Source organism: Hydra viridissima, unplaced genomic scaffold (assembly GCF_058129835.1).
Source record: "Hydra viridissima isolate aposymbiotic clone 2 unplaced genomic scaffold, HvirCarnegie_v1 scaffold_4, whole genome shotgun sequence".
NCBI lineage: Eukaryota > Metazoa > Cnidaria > Hydrozoa > Anthoathecata > Hydridae > Hydra > Hydra viridissima.
In genome coordinates this window covers 3,304,464-3,315,529 of record NW_028324303.1, presented here as the reverse complement: position 1 = coordinate 3,315,529, position 11,066 = coordinate 3,304,464, and the positions used below count along the sequence as shown (strand labels likewise).

Sequence of the window (11,066 nt, the reverse complement as noted above, 5' to 3'; positions counted from 1 at the left end):
CAAACGACTGATACAGAAATTCGTTCTTTTTACGCTGTTATCGGAAAAACCACCAATGCCGAAGTTTAGAGGTCGTTGTTAGAAGACGTGTTACAACTAAAGGCATTATCTATCGGTATTACGAATTATCTACCGATATTAAGAATTACTTAATATGAATGAACTTAAGAACCACGACGTTTTGAAGCCATCATAGCATTCATCATTTGGAGTTGCCCTGAGAGTTACTTCGAAGTAATAAAAATTAAATGTGGCCACAATAAGTAAAAAAAAATCTCATCTTGTAGCATGTTTTCCTCAATTAGGAAGTTTTTAGTTTTGAAGAAATAAAGTAATAAAAACCTTTATTATTTATCTAAATTTTAAATATACAACAGGAAAAAAAATTTTGCTATTAAAAGAAGATAAAGCCGTGATGCACACTGTGTGTAGTTTATATAAACGCTTGCTCGCCTGCTAAATGGTCTGTAAAAGGTTTAACAAAGTATGACGTGGCGAAATTGAACACCAAACCAAACGTTATCGATATTGGCAAAGCCGGTAGTGCTTTTCGATAAATAGCCAACAATAACAAAGTCAAGCATAAACCCTGAAATAAAATCAACACAACTTAATGAAACTTAATTGAATAAGCGTTAACAATCAGTCAGACAAACAAATAGAATAATTATTGGCAGATAAATAAAGTCTTTAAATAGACAAATGAGGTTAAGTCCTCTAAAAAAAATCCAACTCCATAAATATTATTTTAAGAGCGGAAAAAAAGTGTGATTTGGTTTCAGACTCCAGTATATTGAAAGTATATTAAAGTATATCCAGTATATTGAAAACTTACAATCAAAATAGCAACAAAACAAGCGAGTGTAGTGTTCCAATCTTTATATGACGAGGCTTTTCCTACTAAAACGCTGTAAAAAATAAAATCTCCGAGACCCAACTTCACACCACCTTAAAAATAATGAACAAATAAAGTTTTCAAAAAGTCAAGAACTAGTGATGCTATGAATCCAATCAGTAGTTAAATTAATTTAATTCATCAGTTAAAAGCATAATTTTAAAAAAGTGAACTGCTTACGCTCTTCAGCCCCTTCTGATTGTGAAGGTTGTGGGGTAATAGTCGCCTCAACATGGTGTCCATTTAAACTTTGTGCTGCTTGTTGATGAAACTGCTCCTGCTCTAGCTCATCTTCATGATCACCATCTTGATGGTCTGTGAGTTTGGCACGAGAACTGTTTCTTTCTAGCTTTTTGTCTGTATCTTGATTTGCCATTGTTGGATACATAAAGGTTGCTATTTGTAAAAAAAGATCATACGAAATATGATCATCTTTAACATATTAATATCAGTCATCATCATTATTATCATAAATGATTGTGAATAAAGAATTAAGTAATATTTCTTAAAAATCAATTTTGAGTTTTAGAGGATCATAGTTCTGTAAACATCTTTAGATTTTAACTTTTGTGTTTTAAGATATTTTTATATAAATCATGTTTTAATTATTGATGACTATACATGATGTAGAACATTACTTTAGTGAATCCAAAACATGTTTTTGGTGAAAATCTTTGATGTGATGATGCTTACATGTTCAGTAAAGTTACACCTGTTTAGAAATTTGGTGCAAAGTAGCAAAATACTTACATGAATAGATAAGTGATGGGAAAAGCTGTTCATTTCTCTCCTGTGCTGTTTGTACAAGAATACGAAGAGGACCTTTTGGACAAAGTACTGCAAACAAGTCTGAAATTTAAAAACTTAAAAAAATAATCAACTTTATAATGAACTAAAAAAACAAATATTTAAATCAAAAATACAAACGGGTATTATAAATATTATAATATATATGACTAAAATTAATTATTAATTCTTGCTAAAATTAAATATTATAATATATAAATGGGTATTATAAATATTATAATATAATTCTATAATGGGTATTATAAATATTTACAAGTATAACTTATAAATGTGATATTGATGATTAACATTCAAAATAATTGAACCATAATTTAAAAAACTTTAGTTACAATCTTGGATGTTATCCAAAATAATGTAACCAAATTCAGTTTAAAACATTTTTCCAATGCTGCGACAGTTTTTTTTTATGCACAGCAGAAACATCTCCCAACAAAAAAAGTTGGGCATTTTTACAATAAGCACTTTATTACAAAAAGTTGGGGATTTTTATGAGGCACTTTAATTTAATAAGCTGGGCATTTTTATTACCTTTTTATAATGAAGCACTTTATTATAAATCTTTTCTTAAAATACTTTCTTCTCTCATAAAATTTTTTTCTCTTTAATAAAATTCCCAAATGTTGGTTAAAATAAATACACTTTTAACCGTTGATGTATTAGGCAATATAGAGTAAATTAAACTTACTTACCATATAGGGAAACAGCAGCCAGAATAAACCACAATGTCCAATCAGGAAGGTATTTAATAAAAACCAACGCCTATCAAAAAAAAGTTTTGGTTTGAAAAGATATCTTTTTCTTGTGAAATGTGAATCCAATGAAATTTTTTTGATTTTAAACTGACATTTATTGCATGTAAATTCAAAACTAATGTTAATTTTTTGTAGATTTTTATCCAAGTTCAATAATTCTGTTTCTCATCAAAAAAAGTTTATAATATTTGTTTTTAAATACAAACCTTTTGTAGATATTTTTTTGTGTGAAATTTTTAATGACAAGTTTCACTTTGGATTAAATTCATAAAAATATATTTTGCTGATAAAGTTTGCATTTTGTAGCTGTAAAATTACAGTTATAAACCTAATAAAATTCTCCTTAAAAATTTATATTAAATGAGCAAAACAACGTTGTGGATTTCTTGCTATAATTAAACTTTTTACATAAAATAAAACAGAATTAAATTTAAAAATTACCATCAAAGCACTAATTATTATTAAGTAAGCCTGTTGCAGTAACAAGGGTCCTTTCCAGTGTATACATATCATCCCTACAACACCAAAATTCCATATCATGAGAACTACGGTGATGTAATCCATGGCTACATTGTATACACGTAACAATTCTCTTAAAAGAGGAAGAAAAGTTCAGAAAAGCAGAAATTGAACAGAAACATCAAACAAAAAAACAATAAAAATTATAAAAAAACAACAGCAGCATATTAAATATTAAGTATATACACTATCAATATTAAACTTTTTATTTGAATTTTAGAAAGAACTTTATTCCTATCTTACTGAATATATATAGTACTGAAGAAGAACAAGAGCATTAGAGATGATAAGCACAACCAAGCTTCAATAACCTTAACAGTAATAAAAACATCTGTAAAATTTTTATAATAACAAATGTATTATTTAACAGTAAATCATGTAATAAATTAAAATGTAAAACAGGTCTTTCATCTTTTGACAACTATTTTTGAACAAAAGAATTCTTTGAAATAAAAGAAGTTTTGCGAGCGAAGACAGTATGGTAAACAAATAGGGTTTTCTTACACAAGTATTTCAATTTGCTAGTGAGATTTCAACATTAGGCATAGTGAAACTTGGTAACTTCAATAATGCACTTTTTGGTTTATAAATTCTTTTAAAACAAAAATATTGGCTTTAGAGACAAAGTTTATTCCAAGATTTCAGCAATAAAATGGTTTTTTAAATAGTTCATTCATATAACATTAAGAACTTAGTGCCGCTGTTCAGTCATCGATTGTTGAAGGTATTACTTGCTACTAATGATGTTAACAAATCACTTCTTCTTACTCTCACTTATTCTTTTAGCTACAGGTAAATAATTTAGTCTAATAAAAAAAATTATAAATAGTGCATAGTGCAAGATTGCAAGGTGTGGTCAAAATAGATAGTTGTTGTTTGAATAATACTTCAGTCATTTCAATTTATAAATTGATTGATGGTATAACTACTTTTATGATTTACAAATCAGAGATCCCATAAGAAAGCAAAATAAGAAGTTTTAGTTCAAATTTGGACATTTTTGCTAATTGCACAAAGTGGTTTGTTATTCAAATAGAAATTGTCATTTCAATTGATGCTAGTATGAAAGTAAAATAACTCTCATCATCAAGTATATATTGCCAATTACCATACTTTGGAAACAGTATTGCACATTTTGATCAATCTACTTTTATTTGATCATGGGTTCACAAGAGTGATCTGGCTCTCTTGGGAAAAGTTTTAGCCAACAACTAGAGCTTTTTTTATTGATTACACTTCCTCCTTAATGACAGTTTGACCATCACTTAAAAAACGTTCAACAGTAAATTTTTCCCCTTTGTTTTCTTTCTTTTTCTTTTCTTTTTATAGAAAGAAAAGATTTCGGAGAGATTTTCATAGAAAGAACACAATTTCTGTATGTCTCTCAATTTTTTAATTACTTTAACTAAACTAAAATATACAAAGTTTGATCCACATTCAATTTCTAAAAAGAAATGCTTTCATAAAAAATTTTCCCTAATACACACCCACACACCAGTCTATACCTTTTATAACTTAAGTAGTACATATTTTTCTTTAAAAAAACATAGAGCTACATGAATAGGGGAGACTTGTACTGAATGGACCTTTTCAAAAAAAAGAACTTAGAGACCAAGAACTTAGAGACCAGATGTATTTTTTGACGTCACAAATAAATCACCTTTACACAATGTCTCTTCAGCAGGTCTGGGTTAAATTTATTCGAAGAGAAGCAGTAGTTATGGAAGTTTTCTGATTTTTCATGGCAAATGTAATTTTTTTATTTTTCTGAGTTTTCATTTTACTAAGTTTTTTCAAGGAGGAGTAAACTTTTAATATTAATAATATTAAAGATGTATATTTTGGAAAATTATCTGAGGTACAGATTGTTGTAATTATATGGGTAACATGGATATTGATAAATGTACTGAGTGAACCACCATTGATTGTACTGAATGGACCAGACCATGTTCCGATATGAGCATTATTGCGTTTCAGTTTGTTACTTACTAAAACAAAATACTCGCGCTTTTTCAATATAAACAAGTTGTGAATGTGTGACTAATAAATTATACTAAAAAACAAACAAACAAAAAACAAAAACAAATCATAAACTTTAGTATTGGAAGGTAGCTAAATTTAAAATACAAGTTACTTAGTAAGGTAATAAGTTTTGTTTTAACATATTCCTATTAAGAATATTATATTTCATACAAAGTGAAATATTTTTTTGAGTTGTTAAATTTTTTGTAGTTAAATTATTTTCCAGTGTATTTTGTAGCTAGAAGCTATTTTATAACTTCAATAATTCGATACTTTATTCGTAATATAAAAAATTATGAATAAAGTATCACTCAATTTAATTCATATCATTCTACATTTAAGCTTTTATATATGTTATATACAAAAAATAACATGGAAAAGTAATTATGATAAAATTGTATCCAATTTTTATTCATTTTTTGTTTGTTTCAGAAACATTATAAGACATAGGAAAGCAACAGCAGTAAAGGGTGGTTGGGATCCAAATAATATGATCCAAGCAGTTGAGAATGTTTTGACAAAAACTTTATCTGAAAGAAAAGCTGCTGAGATATTTAAAGTCAATTGTTCAACTCTTAAAAGGAGAATTAAAGAAGCTCAGCAATCATCAGATGGATTAAATAAATTACGATGTACTCCATATAGTAACATTTCTATGAAAGTGTTTTCAGTATCAGAAGAAAAAAATTGGTTTAATATTGCTTACTTTCTTCAAAAATGGGATATGGGTTAAATCCTTAAACTAAGAGCAGTAACATTTGAATATGCTCGAAAACTTGAGAAGAAATTTCCACATTCACATCCAGGTTGCACAAAACCTTGGGAAATAAATGTGCTGGTGTTGATTGGTTTAGAGCTTTTTTAAAACGTCATCCAGAACTTGTTATAAGAAAACCAAAAAAAAAAAATTTCCAATACTGACATTTGATAATGAGGCTAACACTAGTGATACCAATGTTGAAAGAACTGATAATAGTGTTGAAGAGTTTTTAAATATTTGTGGAGAAATTAAATCAATTAATGACTTGTGTGCAATATGTGGAGAAATTGGTCAAGACAATGAACTATGGTACCGCTGCAGACAGTGTGCCAGCTGGGCACATAAAGCATGCACAAGAGCTGATAATGCAAACCTATATGTTTGTGATTATTGTAAGTTCATTTCCGGATTGAGACTTTCATCTGAAGTTGTAATAATTATTTCAACTTACATTATTTTCTTAATCAGAAAAATCTAGATTGTCTCAACATATTCTTTTCTTTTTTTTAAGCTCCCATTTATCACCCTTATGATGAATAGATTTAAATCAAAAAACACTTTCTAACATACAAGAGTATATAAAAAAAAAAGGTTTTGGGCATAAGAAACTATAAACTCATGGTTTATTATGATTCATTTTAGGTCAATTTTCACTAGGATAACAACATTATCATTCAATATTGGAACATCAATACACCCTCATTGCTGTGCATAATTCAACATTTTAATTATTACAAATTTACTACTGGTCCATTCAGTACATTTATAAAAAAAGTCTAATTTTGTGGTCCATTCAGTACAAGTCTCCCCTAATGCTACTACTAAATTTAAGCAGAAATTTAAGGGCCATTTATTTTGTTACATGAATTAACTCAGGGAAACAAAATTAGTATTTTGCTAATTTAATCAGGAATGAAATTTGCAAAAAAGTCAAGAATGTTAAATGTTAGAGAAAAAAAAAATTTCAAAAAGACTTTAAAGAAATGAAAAGAACTTTGATTATAAAAAAGCAATACCCTATAACATCTGCATTTATACAAGATGACTAAAATAATTGTCATGACAAGAATCACTCCTATTACAATAAGGGAATTGGCTAAAGCTTGACCAAACTTTTCTGCGTGAGAAATATTACCTTCTTCATGAAATGGAGTGTAAACCCTAAAAAAAAATTATCATAACAACATTTGCATAATTTACTGATATTAATAAGCATCTACATTTGGTTTTCAGCATTAAACATATAATGTTGCATAAAGTACAAATTTTTATATCAATCTTTTTAGATAAATCAAATTTTCTGAAGTTTATTAAAATAGAACTCATCATGCATTTAAAACAATCAGGTTTTTGATGACACATTTCCATTCATAAAATTCTTATTTAAAATTTGTTTTAATCAAATTAAATCAGTTTTAATTGAATAGCAAATGTGTTAGAGGCTTGAAACAAAGTAACATAAGGTCTGCAAGGTATCACAATTTTGTTCTGAAATCCTGTAGTTTTCTATGTCTAAATATACAAACTATTTTAAACAAGATTTATTTTAAATAACTTATACAGAAATTTTTATTGTATTCATTATTATTCATTAAAAACTGAAAACCAAGTGCAATAAAGCTCTTTTTTACATGTTTAAGATGCTTGACAATCATATAAACTGAATTAAATTCACAATAGGAGTAATATACAATTAGATTAGTTTAATAATAATAATAAAATAAACTAGATTTCTGTACAGTTATTAAAGTTTGCTAAGTAAAATTAATTTTATTTAAAATGTATAAGTTATGCACAACAAAGTTTTCAGATTGATTGTTTGCAAAGCCAATTTAACAAAAACTAATGATTTATTCTATTTATTATGTACTTACAAATAGGTCCCAGCATTTTGTGTATAATATGTTACAGAAGAGATTGTAGCCACAACAACAAGTAAGCAAATAGAAACAGGGATAATTAGCATTAAAACACTTTTAGCACCATAATGCAATAATTCTTCATTTTCACCATCTTCGCTTTCAACAACATTTGATGAAATTTGTTCAGGTTGAGGCTGGGGTTGAATAGGCAGTCTTTCATTACTGACAGATTTATTACGATTTTGAAGGCCAGACCATCGGTGAAATCGCTTGAAACAAAAATTTTTATGTCAATAATATCATAATAGAAACTCATATGTAGCATTAATTTATTTATATCTGTTAATTCTACATTTCCATATATGTATTCATAAACTACATTTTCCTTGCATCTTTTACCGTGCATAGAATAATTTTGTTGGTTTGTCACTTGAGAACGTAAACAACAGTATTTTTAGTAACTATAACACCTACTGATTTTATTGGAACATTTCTTTCAGTCTTAGAAGATTTAGCTTGTTCACTCTCAGGATTAGGAGACATATTTTCAGAGTCAGACTCAGAGGAAGGTTCCTTGTCTAACAAGTTTGTATATTCCATAACAACTTGTCTATCATCTATTACACTCATTTAATAATTTAAATTGTCACAAAATTTATTAAATCAAAATAAATTACCACTAGCTTATCATTATTGCGAACATTTTCTTTTTGTTAAAACAATAAATTAGTGTATTAGTAAACAATAAAATTACTGAGCTAAGATAGAAATGAATAACGGGTTCCGGTGCTGTTTTTTTGCCATTTTATTTACGCTTCCAAAATAAAATTTTCACTAATAATGAAAACGAGGCTGAAAATCCAATGAGTAGATTTTAGACCAATTGAAATTGTTTATATTCAAAACTTACCGTTATAAAATATTTCAGAGTTAAGTCATCAAAGTCAAATCTTCCCAACCAAGGATGGAGTCGACGTTAAAAAACGTTAGACCTCTTTCAAAGAGGTTTAAGCGAAGTAAAATTACTGAAAACCGACGTATTTTGATAAAACCAAATTCCTATAAAGTTGAACGAAGTTTTACGAATGTGGTGTTTAACTATTTATTTACAAACACTTTAGCTATTTATAATAATCCCAATATCTTTCTTACACAGACCTCAGAAATTTTATTTATTAAACAGAATTTTTGAGGTCTGCATAAGAAAGGTGTTGGATTCGCCTAATTTATTTACCTTCAAATCACAAAACCTAACAATTTTTGTTCATTTTCCTCTTGTTTTTTTTTCGGAGGAAGACGAATAGTGTAAAAACCAAATTTCTTTTTCCCATCTATAGGCATTAACTCCTTTTTGTTTTAGAAAGGCAGTAACTACCTATAGGTGAAGTATACTTATTATAGTAATCTTATAGTTGAAGCATTATATTTAAGAGTAATTATATAATTGAACTATTAATTAAGAATACTTCGATAATCAACGCTCGAATACCAAAACGTAAGATATAGTGAGATTAGAATTATGCTGTTCTTTCTCTCCCGATTTTTAAAGTTGAAAAAAATTGAACATAAGATTTTTTGCTTGTAGAGATTTGTTAAAATTTCATTATTTAGAAAAATTTAGATGAAAACCCTTAATAAAATATAATTTTTTTTCTTCATGAATTTGAAAAACAACAATATAATTCATTTTGGTCCCCTGAGAAGTCTGAAAAAATCAACAATCATTTAAAATTTCTTATTATTGTTTTGCGTAACTTCAGAAAAGTTGAAGATTTTTTTTTTGTTGAAAAGTAAGATTTTAAGACTTTTCAAATATCTGTTCTAAAATTAAAAGTTTGGTTTTTCCTTCTTATAAAGATTTGTTAAAATTAAATAAGATGAATAAATTTAATTAAAATAATTAAAAAAGAAAGATTTATGTTTATTCGGTATTTCGCAATTGAGAAAAAAAACGCTATAAAAACTTGCGCAGAGAAGCCCGCACCGGTCGATATTTATCTGCGGTATGATTTTAATGCTTTAATCATACCGCAAATAAGCACGTTTATTTTAAAAACGCTTTTGGAGGCAATGTACGGAAGAATTTACACTAATTCAAAAAATTAGAAAACACAATCCAAAAAACTTCTCTTTTTTTTTTTTTTAAATCAAATTTCACTCGAAAACTCATTCGTATGTTACGTAGATGACCGCTCCAACTGCCACTTACCAGTTTACAGTAAGAGACGTTGGTACGTTAGGTAAATCAAAAGAATGTGATTACATAAAGGTTTTTCAAATGTTACATTCATACTTTATTCACTTAGTTTTATTTTTTCTATATCTTTAATAAGCATCAGTCTCGGTACGGAAAGTATAGTGTAGTCACTGGTCATTTTTACGATACCCGTCCTACGATTCCAATACCGAATTGGCATCGGTCTCGATAGGACAGATTTTTCCGATACCAACTTTGAAGTATCTTCGATGGTTGTATCGTACATAAGAGAGACTTCCGATGCTTCATTTTTAATCTATACACGCCAACCAAAAATAAGTAATTACTTACATTTTTTAAGATATACGGACCTGGATTGAGGAGGAAGCAGCCAATCGTAAGCGAGTATGGGTCAAAAAATAGCTGAATTAATAAGAGATATTGCACTAAATGCGCTAAGACTAGCGATAGAGGCAGTGGTAGCGGAGGTGATACCGGTAGCCTTACAAATGCTGTTTTATGTAAATGAGATCTACAACAAAAGAATACAAATCAAAGATAAATATTGGTGTCAAACAAATGGATATATATTTCAATTATTTCGTTATCGAGAATACTTAAAAAAGAAATAACGAATATAAAGAATGAAAAATTAACGAAATCAATAATGAATTAGTAACGAATTGTGCACAAAATCTTAAGACTGATAGAGAAGTTAAGGCAATTATTATGTATTATTGGTCAGAATCCGAAACACGCCGCGATCATTTGAAGAAACCCAGGTCGTTTGTATAATTTGAGCAATTATCTTTAACCTCAAGAGCATGTATACAAAACAAAATTACAAAAGATATGACGATAAAAGTATATATTTTAAAGTGTGTCTTACCTTTGGTTGGTCGTCATTCTTCTGTCTTTGGCGTTCCTGTGGTTAAAAAGTCAGAGCGCGTTAGTTGAGCTTTGTAAATTATTTTTAGGCTAACTTTATACGGGGGTTAAATTAAATTTGCTAAAACCATTTTGTTTTGAACTTTTCTGGTTTAAATTTTGGCTCAAGACTAAGAAAGATTTAAAATAACTTTTTTATATAAATTAAACTTCTTAAAATTCTTTTTAGTTCTAGTCCTACAGTTAATCTTAAGTTTAGTTTTATTTTTAAAAAACTTTAAAATAACTTAGCCCTAACTCCCGTATTTATGTATTTCAAAGTTAACGCAAATAAAAATATACGGCGCTAAACCTCGTGTTAACC

At 28.1% G+C, this 11,066-nt stretch overlaps 1 protein-coding gene across 3 annotated transcripts; it reads right to left on the bottom strand.

Annotated features, from left to right (window-relative positions):
* Positions 1–332: 332 nt before the first annotated feature.
* LOC145182833 (presenilin-1-like) lies at positions 333–10,823 on the bottom strand. 3 transcript variants are annotated; one of them, XM_090084876.1, is made up of 12 exons: positions 10,704–10,726; positions 10,166–10,346; positions 8,528–8,676; positions 7,630–7,886; positions 6,772–6,916; positions 3,217–3,284; positions 2,896–3,046; positions 2,392–2,461; positions 1,646–1,744; positions 1,076–1,291; positions 836–948; positions 333–589 (listed from the first exon to the last, which is right to left on the bottom strand). In XM_090084876.1, exons 4-12 carry the CDS (start codon positions 7,719–7,721, stop codon positions 434–436), a joined length of 1,110 nt encoding a protein of 369 aa, XP_089941002.1. In that variant the 5' UTR covers positions 7,722–7,886; positions 8,528–8,676; positions 10,166–10,346; positions 10,704–10,726; the 3' UTR covers positions 333–433. The 3 variants fall into 3 exon arrangements, with proteins under 3 accessions (XP_089941002.1, XP_089941000.1, XP_089941001.1); XM_090084874.1 differs by lacking the exon at positions 8,528–8,676 and having other exon boundaries at positions 10,704–10,823; XM_090084875.1 differs by lacking the exons at positions 8,528–8,676; positions 10,166–10,346; positions 10,704–10,726 and adding an exon at positions 8,092–8,437.
* Between the last annotated feature and the right edge of the window lie 243 nt (positions 10,824–11,066).

Bases quoted from the DNA above. Each gene is read 5' to 3' on its own strand.
- LOC145182833 (XM_090084874.1), bottom strand. The intron at 3,047-3,216 runs GTAAGATAGGAA...TCCTCTTTTAAG, and splicing joins TTCAGTACTATATATATTCA to AGAATTGTTACGTGTATACA. The intron at 1,745-2,391 runs GTAAGTAAGTTT...TTTAAATTTCAG, and splicing joins GGCTGCTGTTTCCCTATATG to ACTTGTTTGCAGTACTTTGT.